Genomic DNA, 19881 nt, shown 5'->3' with positions numbered 1-19881 from the left:
GACGATTCAATCGCTCTCCCGCGCCCTTTGCCGGAGGGACGACTCCCGGGTCGTTTACAAAAAAAACGGTCGGTTCGCGACGAGCGAATCGTCTTGCGTCGCCAATTCCAACGCGGCGTTCCGCTTTTAGACGTCGCGACCGTGAATAGTAAATACAGTAAAGGGCAGGTCATGTTTTACATCACTTTTTTTTTCCACGTCACCGTTAGAAGAGACAAGTTCGAAGCAACGTCAGAACAAAACGAAACAAAAAAAAAAACAACAAAAAAAACAAAACAATATTCAAGCGGCGTGGATCTGTAGGTCTCCGTCCGGGGAACGCGTGGCTCTAGAGGGGGGAAATAACGTCTGGTCTGTAGGTGCACTTGTTTACAATAGATATTATTATTGATCGAAGGCTTGTTGTGTCCCTTAAAGCCCCTTCGTTGGCTGCTCTCTATTACTGTTGCTATGGTAACAGACATCTGACGCTGAGGTTTCACACGCGGGTGCTCCTATTGGTGCAGAGGAATATGTTCTACCCGGCTAAAGAATTAAAAATGGATCCACATTTGATCGCAGTATAGGCCAATATTTCTCTAATATTAGCTTACTCTGAACAAAAAAAAAAAAGAAATCACGAGTAAACATGACAGGTGTCTGCCAATTACAAAGGATTATAAATAAGTTAATACATCTTTCAATGGACATGTGAAGGAAACCCCACAGATCATTGTTTAAAGCAGCTGCTTGTAAATGATCCGAGTGGACAAAATCAAAATCCTCATAATTTTGATTTTGTCCATATATAACATATTTACCAAGATATCCAAGATTTACAGTACATACACATTGCCATGTGCACGTACTGTAAATCTTAAATGAGAAGGTTGTGAACAAGATCTGGAACTATTTGAATCGTAGACTTTTCAGTTTTTGCGCGTGTGTGTGTGTGCCAGGGGTGGTGGTCCTAGTTTATTAGCTGTTCATTATGCCATTGACAAGGATGTCTGGAGTGGTGTGGAAACATTGCTCTTATGAACTTGTTACTTAAATGTGTTAATCATACTGACAAACTGAACTTAAGAACTTACACATTTTCCAATTATATAACGACAGTATCCAGGAGAGTTTAAGGTGATCTTTCTCAACTCCATTAAATATGCATACAAACAATTGCATACTGCAACATTCAAAATCAGAATCAAAAATAACTTTTGCATAGAATTGAACCACAACGTTGGCTACTTGAATTACCAACATGCTAAGCTCTGGTAGTTCCTTATTTTTCTAAAAACAACTTATAACAGATATTGCACAATACAAAGACAAATAACGTAAGACAGAAATCACAGTTTTAAAAGTCCAAGCATAGTACAAAAAACTCATTTCAGCAAACATTGCAGATTTGATTGTTACTTTGGAGCAAGTGGCATACCATTTTAGTCCAAAATACCCAAATCTACTGTCAATTTTAGCCGTCCGTTTTAACGGTTTGGCCTCAGGTAACCCATCCAATGGATAATTATAAATTCTCCCAATAATAGAAGACTCTGAGCTGAAGCACTTTAACATATGTGGGAGCTCTGTGTTTGGGTAACGTGGGACATTTGGCAAAAAGGTTTAGAGGCATCAAAGCTGTTCACACAACAATCTTCAGATTAATCCACTGATGAGGAAGGAGGTGGAAGAGCGTCAGAGAATCCACTGGTTTTCTTTATCGGGGCTACCGCACGTTTCACCAGCGTCGAGGAGAAGTGGAGGTTCTTTGATTTTCCACGCAACAAGGCCCTAATTGGTGTTAAAATAAACACGCTGCTCGGGTCTGGCCCAACGCGAGTAAATCCATCCATTTCGTACAACTGTGTGTTTATGGTTTAATCTTGAATCAACTCGGTAGAGATGGCAGAGATGAGGGAAGTCTTGGCACTGTGGAATCCAGTAGGCAGGCTGAGATGAAGCAACCACATAGTTAGTTGAGTTTGGCACTTATTCGTATCCACTGTAGAGCCTGTCGGGTGTACTGGACTGCATGTGCAATACTACTGTGGAGGGTCAAAGGTCCAGACAGAGTGTTCAAGTAGTTGAAGAATTCTGGAGAGAAAGTGAAAGACAAAGAGATGGAGAATTAAGATCAACTTCTAATGGTTTTACAAACCAACCATTATCGATTAAATGCATCACACATCCAGTCCTTCCATGTATACCTATTTATGTTTTAGTCTTTTATAGTACTACTATGGCATCTGCTCAAACACTCTGTTTTTACAGCATGCATTGATTTTGTCCATTGCAACCATAGACCATAGAAAAATAATGGGCCCAGTGACCAGCTGTGGGTTCCATTGTCCCCTATAAAAGTTGCTGAGTGATACAGAGACCCCCTCAGTTGTATGTCCCGGTCACTATTACAGTCTACTGTACCCATAGAGAATGTGCACAATTGCATCACGACTGTTGCTAACAACAGAGGGAGGTGGGTATTAAGCAGATGTTTAGCTGATTTTCCACCATTGTGAGGCGGTCAGAAGCAACAAAACACTAAGCTTACTCCCCACCAGAAATTAAAGTGGACAGAAACCGATTTATTGTGATTTAAAGAAATCATCTTTGGATGGGAAGGCGGTCAGCCCCTGAATTTTCCAGGTCTGCACCGGTGAAACCAGTCCCTACCCCTCTGGTTGCAACAAGGCCCTTGTGAACTCCTCACCCTTGTTCTCCTTGGCAAGGTTGTCTGCCACCTCCCAATACTCATAACTATATAGGACGCTGTTGGTGATGTTTAGGTGATTTGCTGCCATCTGGTGGATACGTTGAGGAATGCTAATAAGGGAGGGTGTGTTGCTGCCCCCATGTGACCCGAGGCCAAGGGATTTGGGGTTGGAGGACATTGATGAACTGGGTGCCCTCGTAGCCCTAGAGAGGTAAACACAGACAACAGAAAGATTTTCATTCATTCAAAGGGGGGATTTATTTTGATCACTCATTAACTAGATGGAACCACGATGGCATAAGCTATCTGTGGGTCAAGGTTTTTGACTACTTACTTCCCAGAGTCATTCCAAAAGGGGGATGTGGCAGGCACTTTAGGAGAGCTCTAGAGTAAGTAAAAGTACATAATGGGCAAATTTCATTGTTTTACCTACTGTGTTTATATTCATGTACTCGAGACTCAGAATCTGTGTACACCAATCTTCCGGCACATTATGCCTTATGTAGGTAAAAGTCTTTGTTTTTGGCGATACCTTAAAGTAGTCCAGCAAAGCTCTGGAGTATTTCAGTGCATAGTCCTTCTTCAGCCGAAACATCTGCCAGTAAAGCAGCGCGAGGCACCGGAAACTGTGGACACAGGTACTCACTAATTAAGAGAATGCAATAATGCGCACATACATTCAAGCCCCTCAGCTTGCTGAGAGATTGGGTATAAAGCAGGGATGCAAACACATGGATGGTGAAAAAATAGAGAGCGGAGGGGAGAGAGGAAAAAAAATGCAACAGCATAGTATCATATAACCATGTGACGGAGGCCTGTGCTATATGCTTAAATAGAAAAGAAATAGGAAATTCTATTTAGTATGCTTTTTTTTTAACTTTCAGAATTTGAAAACACAATTGCAGTGTTTAACTACATGTAGTTCAATTATTGTATGTCCTCAATGTCCCACCACCACCTTCAAACAACACCTCTCGACATTCGCCGAAAAAGAAAGCTGTTTGCATCCCTGATAAAGACAGGACATGACATACGCACCAGAGGACTGCCAGCTGTTTATCTTCCTGTCTTGCCCCAGGGCCAGAGTGGCTCTTCAGCCTCATAGCATACCTGAAAACGCAGGACAGTTACCTAGAGACCCGCGCTTTTGACCATACATATATATAACATTACACGTGTTATTGCCATCTATCCATCTTTGTAATTTTTTTGTGCATATCTGTCTCGCCCGGATGCCACTGAGCTCCTTTGACTCACCTGATGAGCTCCACTGTCTCTGAGTACATTGTATAAGGGGACTTAGCTTCCAGCGGCCCTTCCTCCATGGCTTTCCCACACTCCATAAAGGACAGCGCAGCGTCAACATAATTTACAGCTTTCCCCAGCTTGTCCACCTGGGAAAGAGGCATGCAGGACAGCCAAGAAAATTAGAAATTGATGGGAGGGGTGGTAAAAATCCATCTTTTGACCCTGTTTATTTTCTCAGAAAAACAGAACTGGACTTACCATAGCATCAGCACGGTGCTTCATTCTTTTGGCCTCATGCATGTAGTACTCTGCGTGGTGTGGACTGGAGAGGCCAAAGGGCAATGAGAGACAGTCAGTGATATGGACTGTCCCGTTAGGCCTGGTAAATCTATATTACAGGGTGCGGATCTGTCTAAAGATACACAACCTGCCTCTCGCAATGATTGCTCACGTTTTATGGCTGGGGATAGCCCTCTTGTGCCCCCCTGGCTGTCCCATAGATGGGGCCCACGACTCAGACTTCAGATAAGGCTGTCCTGAAACTCCAACACATTCCACCTCCATTTTGGGCTGAATAGAGAGGTAAAAAAAATGGAAGCTATTTGATGAAATTGCCATATCCAAATGATGTAGATACAACGGTTCAAGTTGTGTTTTTTTTTATTTACCTTTAAAGTACAATCTCTGTCCTTGTCTCTGTCTTTGTTTGTGTGAGGGTAGTGCTGCTGTGTCTGCTGATCTTTGACTGATGGTTTGGTTGGCTCAGGGCTGTCAGATAGTGGCGACAGAGGAGACAATGGCCCCTTACTGTCCAAGTACTCCTCTAAGTACCTGTACATACAAACACACACAAACAATATGTTTTGAGGATGTAAAGGTGGCAATGTACAGTAAATACATGATCTTTGCATGCACTTATGTATGTCAGTGTATGAGTGTTGCAGAGGAAAAGTGTGTCGATGCAGTCTCACCCATTATGTATGGTCTCAGTTGCCAGGTTTCTTGGAGGTTTATGAACTGTGAACTCTGGAAGGCCTGTGGGGTCATTTGCATAAGAGGTGCTTCTCTTGTGTTCTCTGTGTGTGACACCATTTTCTGACTGCTGTCTCACATGCACACACATACACACAAACCGTTATCAAGACCGTTGTTCTAACACAGGAGCAAGAAGCTTTTTAAAAGATACACGAAACAAAAGAAGCCAGTATGCCCGCACGCTACCTTGCGTTTCCTTTTGCCTTCTCTATTCTCCATCTCGGGAATATGTTGGTGCCTCATGGCCTCATTCGGCCTGGTCTTGGATGATGAAGTGGCTGTCGTAGTTGTGTCTGGGACCCTTTTGAGTAGGCAGAGGTCTATCTGCACCCTCAGGTTCCTCAGCCCTCGCTGAGAAGGGGTTGTGGCCTGTTCACTGCGCCCAAATGGGACCAGGGTGTAGAGTTTCCTTCTCCCCTCACTTGGCTGCCCTTCGCTGGTGTTTCCTGACTCAGGCCTCTGTTCTTTGGGTCTGTCCGAGTCGTGCTGTGATGTCTTGGGGGTGAGCTTCTTGTTTGACGTAGAAACCGCCGAGACCTGGGTGACGTTGACCTGATATTCTGAATCCGACTCGCTACCCGAAGAGGAGGAAGAGGAAGAGAAGGAAGGCGGGATGGGAGAAGTGGAGGAATGTAAAGGTGGAGGGCCAGACTCTTGCTGTGTCACCCTCTCCTCCTCACTTCTCAGTTTTTTTGTCGGCCTGCCTTGGTTGTGTGGCTGTCCGTGAAGGCTATGTCGCTTGACGTTGGTGTGGCTTCTGTGTTTGGTCTGTATTGACTGCGATTCACCTTGATGTTGCTCCTCCCCCCTCTTCCTTCTCTTCTCTCTCCTCGGTTTCTCCTTTGTGTCCCCCTCCTCTGCTACCTCCTCTTCTTCTTCCTCTGAACTCTGGATCCAGGGACGCCTCAGTAGCTGCTCCTCCGCCAGTCTCCTGTCTTCCTTTCTCCCCCGTTTCTCTCTATGCCTACCTTCTTTCCTCTCTCTCCTCCTCTCTTCTGCCTGGTTCCAGACACCCTCTCTGTTGTCAACCTCCCGGTCCTTGGGCTGAGGCTTCTTCTGTGAGGGATTCGGTTGAGCAACTTGGGTAGGAGCCGGAGCCTCCCAAGATTTGGCTTTAGGTTTTAAGTTGGAGTTGGTTCTAGAATTGGGCCCGGCACCAGAACTGGCAGCCGCTTTAGAGGTAGATTGAGAATTTGTGTTGTGATCAGTCCTGCTGTTGGTCTCTTGAGTAAAGGCTGAACCAGGTAAGTGCTTTGTTCTTGAGGGGCTGGCTTTGGGGTGACTTTGGGTTGACTTTGGGTTGACTTTGGGAGCTTCAGTAAGATGATGCTTGGAGTATGGTTGAAAAGTGGGCTTGGATCTGGCTTTGTGGTTTTGAATCTGGTCAGAGTTAAAAAGTGGGGTGCCCCTGTCTTTGACCTTTGATTTACTTTGGTCTTGGTCATGTGAGTTTTTCAATTTGGATATGTGATGTGGGAGCTGCTTTAGACAGAGGCTTTTTCTTGGCTGTTGCCTTGTGTCAGCAAGGGGCACAGGTGCAATCCATGGCCTAATTTTTGTCCTGTGGGGGCTTTTTGTGAGGCCAACTCGAGTCTGGCTTTCCTGTCGTTGACTCTGATCCTGAGTATAGGGATTTGGGCTGGAATGACATATGCTGGGACTGGGGCTCCTTGGAGGTCGTCTGGGTATGGGGCTAGGGTTACAGCTGGCTCTCAGGCTGCCACCTGGGCTAGGGCAACTACTTGGGACTGGGCTAGAAGCTGGACTCTGTCGGGGGCTGGGGCTTGGACAGGTGCTGGGAAATGGACTGGGGCTGGGGCAGAAGCCGTAGCCAGGGCTTGGCAGAGGGCTGTTCTTGTGACTGTAGTTGAAGTGCGGGCTGGGAATAGGGCTTTGGCTGGGGCTGTAATCCTGAGTGTCACCCCAGGACCTGGCTGGAGATGGGGCTCTTTCAGCTTGTGGAGAGGGCAGGTGCTGTGGGATGCACTGAGGGTGCTCTCTAGGATCTTGTTCAATGCTGGCAGATTTTTTCCGACCCTTCTTGAGCCACTTATCAAGCTGCCATTGGGCAGTTGAAGGGTGATCAGTCTAAGAAAGGACAGAAATGGAGACATATTAGAACATGTGTCACATGAAAATTATGAAAATAAATGACAAAAACAAAAAAGCAATGAAGTAGTTGCGAGAGTATTACACATGCAAAAATCTTTTGTATCATGAAATAGGAGAGGGGGGAATACCACATTTGTGGAGACAACAATCTGAGCACAAAGTAATTTCGTCATATACTGTATATATATATATATATATATATTATTGAAACATCCTAGAAATGGGCCTAATGTAAATCAGAATGTCTCAACTCTGTACCTCTACTTTGTTCCAATGGTATGCATTAAAACATATAACATTGCAACTATTTTTGAATTCCCCAAGTTCCATTAGACCAATAAAAACTGCCACATCAATAACTGTTGTTAAAAACATTCCAACTAACATTTGAACCTCGACTTACTTCTACTACTAGTTTCTGCTAACAGTCTCAATCCTGTTGCTCTGGTATCCACATCTGTGCTGACAGGAGTTAAACTCCGCCCCATCACGGCAAATGACTCATGTACTGTTTCCCTAACAACTGGCTGAGAAACCATGTAGCCAGGAAAAAAAGAACATGTAGGAGAAGGAAACTACAATTGAAAAAGAGGATACTCACTGCTAGGGACTAACGCCTTTCCTACTCTCTCCTTCTCTTGGCTGACCAGTGCTAAATTAAACCTCTACCTCTACTAAGTCAAACAGTGACCCCCACCCCCCTTTCCCTCTCTCCCTTACCCTCTTTCCAGAGAAGACACTACATCTCTTGTGCCCTTTCTCCTCCCCTTGCTTGCACCCCCCCTTCCCTCCACCTCCCTACCTGGAACTCGGGAGTCTCTGCTTCCAGAGCTCACCCCTCCTCTCTTTCTTGGGAGACAAACACTCCACGTAGATGAAAAACACATGGTGCACCCCTCCCCCTCCCTTGCCTCTATAGGGTTGTGATATAGTGAATGTTCAGTAATAGAGCCAGCTATGTCACACACAGGGACGCCCATTCATAAAAGAGGAGCAGGTTTCCCCTACTCCACACTCCACAGAGCAAACAACTCAAGAGTAAACTCCACCATCCAACACTCTCCACAATACCGCATACCTCTAAAACTAAGGGGTTATTATATCCTATATCTTACTATTATAGCCAAATGAACTGTCAAGTCTCATCTATAGAGCACACGAATGCAGCTAACCCTCAATTCAAATTGGAAATATATAGACATCCAACAATTTGAGTACAGTGTCACTGACATTTCATAGCATGCTGTTGTCCTGAAAAAGAGGGTTATGCGCAGTGCTGATGAAAAGGTAGCACGAGGGCTTTCCTCTTTAAGACTTGGCTTGTTGACATGACACCCGTACTCTAATTCCTTGAGCTGTCCTCCCTCCGTTTCCTCCTAGTGCTTCTCTCCCCAACATTCCTAATTCTTCCATCCCTACCCCCACCTGCCCTTAACTGCCTCTCTGCTGCTCCCTGTGAAGAATTATCCCCAAAGCACGGAAACAGTGGAAAACCCCGACAAGAGAGACAGAAACAGACAGTTTAGACGTAATAACAAGAAGAGGCAGTGCCATATCAGTGTTACCTCCTTGGTGCACGGCAGCTGTGTGTTGTCAGGCGACCCAGGATCAGAGTGAGTTTTGGGGCTCGGGCTCCGGGAGTGCTGGCTACTGCTCTCTGACTCACCAGAGGACTCTGAGCCCGAAGAGTCAGTGCTGGAATGTCTCACCCGCCCGCCATGTGTGTGTGCGTACTGTGCTGACAGGCTGTCAGTTAACACACACACAAACACCAGAGAAGGGTCAGCTTACTTACACAACCATGTCGGACATGCACAAATGCACATACGCACAGATACAGAAACATAAGGCACCTAAAAACACACAAATGAACTGACACATACACATATACACACATTGGCTGACAACAACCTACAATCCACAAAATCTGAAACCTTCAGGTGTAAAAGCTCTAGAACACACACAAGCCCCCATCCACACACACACACAATGCAGAACAGACATACAATCCAGTACCTGTGTGCATCCCAGGAAGACTTGTGATTTGTCTAAAGAGACACAAAGTGAAAGTAAATGAGACAAGCAAAACAGATACAAAACAGATATCATCGACATCAGTACAGTAGCTGTCAGAGGAGCTTCTTGTCCAGTCTCTGCTTCCTCTTTTCCCCTGTTGCCCCTTTAACCTTTGCACGTTAATGATAGGCATGTGGTTTTTAAATGACAGGTATGTGATTGAGTATGCCACACAATACAGGCATGGCTCACGTATCTTTCTCACATGTTTTTGACTGTATTTTGTGACTATACTTTCATTTAATTTCAATCTTTACCTCGTCGGTCAACTCACTAAGAGACACGTCCCTGGCTCACACAAAAGTAACCCTTTCCCAGGGAAATTGAGAAAGTGTTGAGTCTCTTTTGCCCACATACCCTGTGACTGTCCTCCTCATCGCTGCTCAGCTTCAGGTCATCGGCCAGCATGCTGTAAAACAATAAAGACAACTGACAATGCATCCTGCAAACATCGCAGGCTTTCAACTACACCGTCGGGTTACTTTGAGACCGATTAGTTAATCAACCCTTTGATAAAACGATATAGATAAAATGAAAATATTGGTTTGCATCTACAATAAAGAATGTTTCCATTGTTAATCAAAAGTCTTTTATAAATACTTTTTATTTTTGGATACCTTGTTCTGGAATTAATAATTTATTGTGTTGATAGCTTTGTTGATTTTACTTGGTTAAAAGAAATAAAAAAGACAATTACCAAAAACATGCTGTAAACAGCAACGCTTTTTCTCATTTTTTTGTTTTTTTTTGGTTGTTAGAAGGTCGCACAAAATATTAAATAAAATCGTCTTATTCCAAAATATCAACTTCAATTGAAGGCTTTCGATGAACCAGCTTGATGTATGTCTACGCTGTAAGCAATGGTGTTACATAACAAGAGCTAATCAGTTCAGGAACATTAGAACCACAGTTTACCACTGAACATGTGCAAGTAGTTGAATAGAAGACCGTAAACGGTTTAACCAACAGAAACACAGCGACCTCCGCTCACATTTGTTCCCAGAAGCCGTCTCACCTCTGGCCTTGCTCTGGCAGTATGTCAGGCTGCATGAGCCACTGGAGCTGTCAGTCGGACTGGGCCACCCCCATCGCTCTCTCTTTACCCTCCTACTGTCTACACCCCGTGGCGTTGTTATCGCTTTTCATCACGACCGTACAGCTGAGGATGTTCATCATTTCTCTCATATCATTACTGTGAATAACTGTGAGCAACAGGCTCACGGTTTGTTTTTTTAAGGTCTTCGGCGCCCAGGCATGTGCTAGTGCTCCGGCTTAGGGTTTGACGACCCTTCCGTGGATCGTGCCCCCTCCACACCCTCCACCCCCCCTCTCCTACTTACGATTTGTGAGGAGCCACATGAGGGTGGCGGGCCATTCGCATGTGCACATCGCCCCGAGCTGGCAGGGGAACAGAGAGAACAAAAAAAATAGAGGAACAGACAGAGAGAAAGGGGCAAACACACAAACGTAAACAATGAGTTTCACTTCGTGAACAAATCACTAAACACTTTTCGCTTATCAGTCACTGAGGTACATACGTTGTCTTTGCTGCATCGTGTGCTGCTTTGCATCCTGAAGGAAGGTAAAGAAACAATAAAAACACAAGTAATCTTGTGTAAGATCTTGAAATGTAAGATCAACAACATTAAAACACACACACACACACAAACACACACACAAACACACCTTAGGATTGTAGAGGAAGCGCTGGGCCTGGTCACCTCCCAAGGCCTGCTGGGATGGCCAAGACTGAGTCATGTCCTGTGCAACAGATAAAGGTCAAAGTTCAATCATTATAGGTCACAGAGAACCGCCTCACTTCACACCCACCAAACACAGACATTCTAATTTGGAAAGATCTGCATCCAGGCACATCCTGCTATGCATTGATATAGAGGATATATGCAGGTATAGGGATTATACACCCCTTTCCCTGGCAATTTACAGTATGCTCACCTACAAGCCTCATATGCATTGAAATATATGGGATGGTATACCAACCTCCTCTGTAGATTCTAATAGTCCGTGGCATTTGTCCTCCCCACTAGAGGGAGTGTGTCTGGTGTTTGTGGCAGAGTGTGGACTGTGTACTGTTGGTTGGGAAGCATGTATTGCATGCTTGGCATGTAGATATGGGTGTGCTCGCTTGGCAGTGGTGTCAGATGTCTTATGTATTTTAATGTCTTCAACCACCATTTCTGCACATCACATCATGGCCCTTGTTTCTTTCCTTCTTTTTAGCCCCATGGTTGACAAACCGAGAGATTGGTGGTAGGAATTTGCGATGGAAGAGTAAACATTGGAAAACCTTAGCAACAGCTTCTGTTTTGTCCTGTAAGGCTCCCAGGTATGAAAAGGTACGATGAGATAAGACTATATTAATACCCAGGGGGAAATTCAGGGATAAAGGTGTTTCAAGAGAAGCATGATGTCGCGTTTCCCTTAAAAAATACATGTTTCGATAAACCAGTCAGAAGCTAAATGTTTAAAGCATAATGTGTAATTTTACCACTAGAGGGAACACCATTCCTTATCTGATCGAAAACAAACCAGGAGAGCCGGCAAACATGAGTTCTTTACATCCCTGAGATCTGTTGGATCTCGTTTGAGACCTTTCTTTGTCCGATTTGATTTTCTTTCCAAAGGTAGACACGCCAGGTTCGGAAAGTAAAAGCTGTCCCCAGTCGTTCGAGTCAGCCGTCTCGGTTATCCCAACAGGAGTAAACCTCTGACTATTTTATGCAAAGAACGAGACTTGCACGTCCTGGCTCTCCCTTTCTACAATGCGTTTTGCAATGGAGTCTTTCACTTTTATACGTTCACCAAATAGTCACCGTCCCAAGAGATCAACTTGAAGAAGGACCAGACTTTGTTAACAAAGGGTAAAGAAGCTGCAAGTACAAAAGGCCAAAGGAAAGTTTTTCATGCAAAGACCAAAGCTGAAAAGTCATAATTTCTTAAAGGTACAATCAGTAATATTTTCTTTGGCACACAGACATTCACAGAGACGCGACTCAGTGAGTGGGCAAGCAAGGGAGTGAGTGAGGAAGTGAATCACCGACTCAGAAGTCGCAAACTGAAAATAATGACTGAGGATTAAATTTATGGTTAAAAAAAAACAAAAAAAAAAAACAGAGGGTGAGAGCCCTTTTGGCACATTTCATGTTGAATGTGACTGATTTGACCTTTGCAATCCGCCAAAAAGAAATAATTGTGACAGAGTGATACGATTCCTGTGAGAATTCAATTCACAGGTCGGAGCCGAACGGCCTTCTGACTCAGTGCTCTCCCATGCTCGCCGGGCTGAATCGAGCGAACGATATGGCGTCAAATGAAGTCTCAAAACCCGCGAGCGCACAGAACAGCGCATTTCTGCCCCGCGCGGCTCGAATGGCTACATATTTTATTTGATGATTAATCAAATAAAATCTTCTAAGTGTATTTACAGACTACACAATGTTTACCAAGGCACTGGTCTATGCTGGTATAGCCAGTGCACAGCATGTGGAATTAGTCAAATATAGCAGCAGTCAGTTACACTTCTGGTGAAACCATCCACTCCTCCAAACATCACAATGTTGTATCTGGGAAGCAATCAAATAAAATACTATTCACATATAAAATGAAAGCACAGTGAATGTGTAGATGCATTTAATGGGGGTTAGAAAAGGGATCCCCCTTTTCGAGAGCTCTCCAAAAAATGTCTTGCTTTTCTTTTTCTTTTTTGTTTGGATGGATTTTTTTCCTTGACTTTTTAATATATTTTTTAAAACAAACAAAAACAATAACATCTGATAAAATTGACTGTGGACATAATGCAATCACTGTGCACTTTCGCTACTTCTTCTGTTACGTTCTATAGTATTCAAAGGGACCAATTAAAGGAGCGCAGACATTACCAACTGTCTTTTCCATCCCCGCCCCCAAAGTCTCAAAAGTGAACACAACCAGCGAGGGAGTGTTAAGCAATCCCGCGTGTTGAGCAATTGCGGGAGCGCGTAGGGAGGGTCGCGCTCGTCATAGCCCCGTGCTTGCGGGGAACGCATAAGTGCACACAGAGCAGAAACTCAGAAAATTCGACGCCACAGAACGAAGGGGACAAAAATGGAACAAATCCTTTCACTGAGTCACCTGTCAAGAGCCGCGGAAAGCATCACTAGTTTGGCGATGTCGGCGCCGTTTCAACGGCGTCTTTCAGGGGTCCCTATTATTCACTAATCGTCCAGTGTTACTGATTGCACCTTTAATGCTTGTGGAGAAGTCAAATTTGAGACGAAAATCAATTATGAATCAAAAATGTCGACGAGAATGGACACAGACACACAGGAGTCCATGTGAGTCCGACTGTTCATGCTGAGTGTTTCCAATTTCAAAAACTTGTTTTGCCAGTCTCATTCCTATGATTCGGCCACAACTAAAGGTAGGGCACCTGAAGTCACCAGGCCATGCCTTATTTGTTTACACTGAAACTAAGAGATGATTGAATTAGGGAACCTGTAGGCATACACTTCAGTATGTATAGCTTAAGTATACTGTAAATGTGGATCTGGATCAGTTGGTGCAATCTGCCAATGAATAGTCCCACATCTTTATATTTTAAAGAGGTAACCTGTCTTTATTTTTTATGTGCTAAAATAGTCATAAATGGGATAAATAGTCATAGTCCTATTGTCTGCTAGACGGTGTTTAATGATTTTCTACACAAAACACAGGACATTCTTAAGATGTACTGTTTACCTACGGACCTGAATATAATATAATGATTTTTTTTGTATTGTAAAAAATTACAATTATAATTCAGATGAATGTAGGGTAAACAGTGCGTACCGCGGACTATGCTTGATATTGGTATTGTTTGAACATGTGTGTACTCTCCCCGCCTGTGTGTGTATTTGTGCTTGTACGCGTCATTGCTCTCCCTGAGGAAATGGAATACTGTGACGATCGTAGATTATCCACCAGGCTGTTATGAAGCTGTGGCCAGTGTGGTACCTTTTATTTGTCATTTGTGGATGGCTCCTGGGTGGAAACCGTCCACAGAGAGAGCGAAAGAGCCCTCATCCACAGCTATTATTTCCTTCCCTGTTTTGATTATAATCCCTGATAAATAGGTCCGTGACTTTCTTATCCAGACAAACCAAGCCCCCGTGGAAAAGTTGATTTTTTTTTTTCTGAGCTCAACATGATCAACAGTGGCTCCCAACCAATTACATACTGAAACAGGAATGTGTGTATGTAAGAAATGTGCGTGTGGAGCTTTGAGGGATACGAGGGGTGCAAGGTTGCTTGACCATTGAAGCAAGCTCTGGTAAAGGTTGTGTTATCAGCTCTGATGTTTCAGCGTGTGTGTGTAATGTGTGTGTGTGTGGGGGGGGGGGGGGGTGCTGAGTAAGGAACCGAGTATGGTTGAGACAGATCAGGATATGTGATAACAGAGATGGATCTCCAACCGATGCTGCTGCAGTCTAAAATAATCATTAATGGTCCTGTGCTATAAGGAACATGCCCCATTTCACTCATTCAGCCAAAGGCGCTCGTGGCACAGAACATTACGCATTTCAGTCTAGTGAACCTGGCAGATGACTCTAAAGCATCTCTTTTTCCCTTTTCTCCCTTTGCTCTCTCCCATCCCCCGGAGGGCAAGCGACTCTTCCTCTCTGCCTCTCTGCCGCCCCCCCCCCCCCACCCCGCCCCCTCGCCGCCGTCACCGAGGACACAAGACTATCCCTCACCCCTCTCCTCCAACAACAACAAGTTCTCCCAGGTGGAACACTGTGTGTTGCTATCTTCCTGGCCTCTCTCTCGCTCTGTATCTCTCTCTCTTCCTCCTCCATCTTCCCTCTGGCTCGCAATCTTCAGTGGTTATTTGCTTACTGCTAACAGAACATAAGGCTGCAATTAAACACATTTTGTTCAACAAAACATCAAATTATCACATGGAAACAGAGCAGAGCATTAGTCACCAGCCAGAACGCTGATCACAGAACGTAGTGTGGCAGTCTTTTGTCCCTGATTCGAATGTTGATCTTGCTATGTCGTGTCTGTCAATATGTGCAGCTAAAAAGAATAGCTCAAATAATGAGGCGCAAAGGCGGAAAAAAGTCCCCCACAAAAATCACATTGACTCTATGTTCTACATCGAATAACTGAATAACACTGCATTTACAGCCACTTTGGGTTATAGCAATAAGAACAAATTAATTAACAATGTTATTATAGTTCATCGATAAAAAATACTGTTCACGTCTTACCCCTTGAATGTCTTTGGCGCAGCTGTTTTTGTGACTTCCTGTGACCTGTAGGAGCAGAAGTACAGCGGTAAGGGCTAAAGAAAAACAAAGTAACAGAAACTGGACTTGCCTCTACTTGTAACCAGTGACACAACACATTCATGTAGTTGTCCAGCAGACGATGAGATGAAGAAAAGGCAAAAGGGCATTTGTGGACTGTGGGAAAGCCAGCGATGCTGACTGAAAATCGAACGTGAATTCCGTGTTTCCAAAAAGGTTTCATGTGCGCACTTATGAACACAAATATATATATATATATATATATATATATATATATATATATATATATATATATATATATATATATATATATATATATTCAAAGACATGAAAAATGCATTTGTAGGAAAATGACATAATGTAATTATAAGAGGGAACCACCACCCCTTATTGTAGATGTGGCATATACCATCCCTCCATTCCCACCACTCTGGGAGACAGCAGCACAGACACACCACCCAAAATAGCTTTACACTGACTGTTCTGCGCTCCCGCCTCTTTGCTCTAACAGACATCATTTGGTGGAGCTCCTCAATGCACTCGCACACCTACACATACATACATACGCACACACACACACACACACACACACGCACACGCACACGCACACGCACACGCACACGCACACACACACACACACACACACAGTATTTGCGGTGGTTGAGCTTGATGTTGCGTGATGACTCATATCTTAACAATCACAGCTGCAGATGAACAGAAGGTTGATAACTCCCTGGTTGGTGGATTCGTGTTTTAATCCATGTTGACCCAATCTCGCTCCATTTCCCCGACCTTCCCGAATTACACCTCCTTACTCTCCACTTCAGTGGTGAAAATGGTGGCGATTTTTTTTTACACAAGTACATGTCTCTGTTTGTGTAGTTTTCCTTTCCTTTTTTCTTATTTCCACTCACATTGTTTCCTACACCCACTGTAAACCAGAGATCGGCTGTGAATGTTTTGTTTTATAGTACACTGTTTTTGTGTGTGTGTGTGTGTGTGTGTGTGTGTGTGTGTGTGTGTGTGTGTGTGTGTGTGTGTGTGTGTGTGTGTGTGTGTGTGTGTGTGTGTGTGTGTGTGTGTGTGTGTGTGTGTCTGTGTGTGTGTGTGTGTGTGTGTGGTATGCCTGTGTGTGTGCATGCATGCATTATCCACCATGTTCACTGTTTGGGTAAAAAGAATCCCAGCATGCGGACGGAAACAGTGTGTGTGAGGGTATGTGAAAATTGGACTGTCGTATTATTATGACCACAAGGCAGCTTTATACCCGTAGGCATCCAGCGGACACGGAAATAAACACTGTCACATTGTGTTTCAAATCCCTGTGGCGGTGCACAGGCAGTGGCTCGAGCCCGGCCTGTTAGCCTAGTTTACACTTAAAGGCCCATTAGTATGAGCATCACTGTGTGCAATCTGATTCGCACTTCCATGCCTGCTGGCTTCAGAGGCTACAGCTGTGGTGCAATACCCCTGATGAATGCAACGTTCCCCCGTGGCCCTGGCAAAACCACAGCCCAGGCATCACAACACCTGCAACAAGCTGCCCGCAAGCCAAGCAGCTATTTAACACCTGTTACATTCTTCAGATTCATAAATTACTGGAGCTATGATAGTTTTCAAGATCGGGCCCAGTTAACAGCCTAACTGGGTCAAAACTTGGAACGCCGAGTTGAAAGAAAATGGGCAAACATCGATCATGGCCGTCACACCGTTTTACTTGATGTCAAACAGCTCAAAACAGCGCAAAGTGCACAATGGACAATTCCTTTCCCTTGTCGGGTGGATAATAAATTAGGCTGCAAATGTTATTATTTGGTCCGCTGAGAGCATAAGACAAAAGACTATAAGGCCGACCTGCATTGACCTATGAGCCATGAGGCTGTAGAATGTGTCCACCTGCTGCATGCATGCACTGGGTCACGTTGGGTACGGGAGGAATTCACAAATATATAACAAAATGAATAAAACCACAAATGAAAGAGATGAATAGCTACTACAATCCACCAATCTGTATTGAGGTGTAATTAAATGCAATAAACAGAAACATAAATATACCCCCCCCCCACCCATCCACCCCCATCACCACCAACGCCTCCCACCAACGGACGTGATGTGTCAGAATACAGTAAAAACATTGAAATATATATCGAATTGAATATATTTAATCGCATAGGAATGAAATGAAACGACGCTACATTTATTCGCAAAATCCGTTTACACAACATAAGTCATGATTGCGAACGGAGATATATATTTTTGTTTCTGGTATTTCTTTGTCATTTAAAAAAATACTACAGATTTGTTGATGGTGGGATTTGTTATTCTCCCCCCCCCCCCCCCCATGTCATTACGTTCTATATATATGTGTGAACTGTGACACAGAATTCCTTCCACAGCCGTTATTGCTCTCACCTGAGGAGATGCGCATCGGAGCAGATAGAAGACAATGGAAAGTTTCCCTTTTCCGCCGAGCGCCGTAGGCATGTTTCCTCGCTGGTCAGCGCTCCTCTCTGGGGTCCATGCCCGTGCGGAGCCGCGTCCGGTGACCGTGAGGCGGGCGTGAAGGAGCTGGCTCTTCCCGGGAAGATCTGCCGCGGAGCCGGTGGCATCGAGTCGTGCGAGCGAGAGAGAGCGAGAGGGCGAGAGAGAAGCCGGTGTTCTGCTGACGTGCTGCCGACGTCAGAGGGAATACATGACAACCCCGGAGAAGTGGGAGCGCGGCCGAGCGGCGGGCGCGTCCGTAACACGACGATCTGCGTCGTTCTCAGCGGAGCGTTCGGAGACGCCCACTCTCCGGGCGCTCGAGCCGAAACGGAAAAGACGGCGCCCGATAACCACGCGCCGTGTTCACGGTGGCTATAAATACGCGTGACTGACAATGCAGAATAAGTCACACTTTCCTCACATTTTCATGGCTAAATAATATCCAGGGCTCATTCCACTCCCTTTATCCACAATGAACATCCCGGTTGTCGCCTCGGGTCCTTAAAGTGGTAATCCATCTGATCATCTGTGTTGGATGCATTACACTACAAGTCCCAGACTTCCATATCGACGGTTTGCGGACCACAACTAGCTACACAGCTTTATCAAATTGGAAGCAGCCGTCTTTCACACACACATTACACACACACACACACACACACAAACATCAGAGCTGATTACACGGCCTTTACCCGAGCTTGTTTCTTACTTGTGCCCGATCTTTGCATTCTTGCCAGGAAAGGTGGTCCGCCACCAGCGACGGAACCAGCGTGTGGAGGAGCACATAGATAGCGCATATGCTTTGAGTGGCTGTTTATTTCCAGTTGAATAAATGATCAAACATGGGATATATATATATATTTTTTTTTTTTTAAATATTAATAATCATACACATTACCACTTTAACTGTGTTTTTCGTCGCACCCTCTTAGCGCCAGTAGTAGTCCAAATGAATATCTGATCATTTCCTTTCTTCATCGTCTTGCCGGTGCGTGTTTGTCTGGTTCATCCATTATTACCCTAATGCAGTCTGTTTGGCCTGTGAAGTGGCTCTGGGTTGCATGGGCTTTACCTTGTCATTATGAAATATGGCCCATCTCCCTCGCCCAGATGGCCCTGGCGACAGAATGGGAGAGAGCGGGAGATGATGGTGGTGGGGCCTGTGCGGGTTTGGTGGGGGGTGGGCTTGTAAACAGTGATGGATGGAGAAATGCAGACAGACTATTGATTTAGAGGCGATACAAGAAATAGAGAGTCAAGGTTAAACCCCGAAGAACCACCAACCACCACGGCTTTCTTTCAAAAAGATCCTCACGCCGTGATGGGAGGGAATGAAAGTGAGAGAGCACGAGGGAGTGCATAAAGGATATGGTTTTGGTAGAACGCTTTTAAGACCAGAGAGTACCTAATTTGGTTATGACACCTGTCAAAAACTGAACTTGTGGACAGGGCACTGTGTGTGTGTGTGTGTGTGTGTGTGTGTGTGTGTGTGTGTGTGTGTGTGTGTGTGTGTGTGTGTGTGTGTGTGTGTGTGTGTGTGTGTGTGTGTGTGTGTGTGTGTGTGTGTTCATGTGTGCGCGCGCGTGTGTGTGTGTTTCCACTATGGCTCAGATAGTGAACCTAAATTCACATGATGTTGATGGTCTCAGAATGCTTTCTTTGTTTTGAAGACATAGACAAAAAAGTATGACAGCAAAATACGGAACAAAATATATTTTATTGAAATGCTAGAGAGGCATCTGGATTTTCAAATACCAATCACACTCAAACAAAACATTCCCTGAGTTGTTTACCACAAATCCTCTATTCAAGTTCAATGTTCAGATTTAGTGGATTCAAAAAATAAGAACAGTGTGATATCAATAACACATAAAATATATTGCCCAGCCTAGACAAAAAGGGGGGAGGGGGGCTGAGTGTTTGAGGGTATTTTGAATGTACAGT

At 44.6% G+C, this 19881-nt stretch overlaps 1 protein-coding gene across 1 annotated transcript; it reads right to left on the bottom strand.

Moving 5' to 3' along the window:
• Positions 1–1110: 1110 nt before the first annotated feature.
• Positions 1111–17937, bottom strand: aff3 (AF4/FMR2 family, member 3; the record flags this gene model as incomplete). The annotated part of the gene is made up of 19 exons (XM_080018614.1): positions 1111–2073; positions 2690–2895; positions 3027–3076; positions 3225–3318; positions 3731–3802; positions 3950–4086; positions 4199–4262; positions 4392–4510; positions 4609–4771; positions 4912–5042; positions 5162–7063; positions 8653–8833; positions 9104–9135; positions 9521–9572; positions 10504–10561; positions 10702–10735; positions 10850–10924; positions 15415–15459; positions 17866–17937. The coding sequence occupies 19 exons, from the start codon at positions 17935–17937 to the stop codon at positions 1952–1954; spliced, it is 3609 nt and encodes a 1202-aa protein (XP_079874740.1). The 3' UTR covers positions 1111–1951.
• Positions 17938–19881: the final 1944 nt, after the last annotated feature.

Source organism: Zeus faber (genome assembly GCF_960531495.2).
Source record: "Zeus faber genome assembly, chromosome: 18".
NCBI classification, from domain to species: Eukaryota; Metazoa; Chordata; class Actinopteri; order Zeiformes; family Zeidae; genus Zeus; species Zeus faber.
The sequence above is the reverse complement of the archived record's forward strand: the minus strand, read 5'-3'. Positions and strand labels throughout refer to the sequence as shown.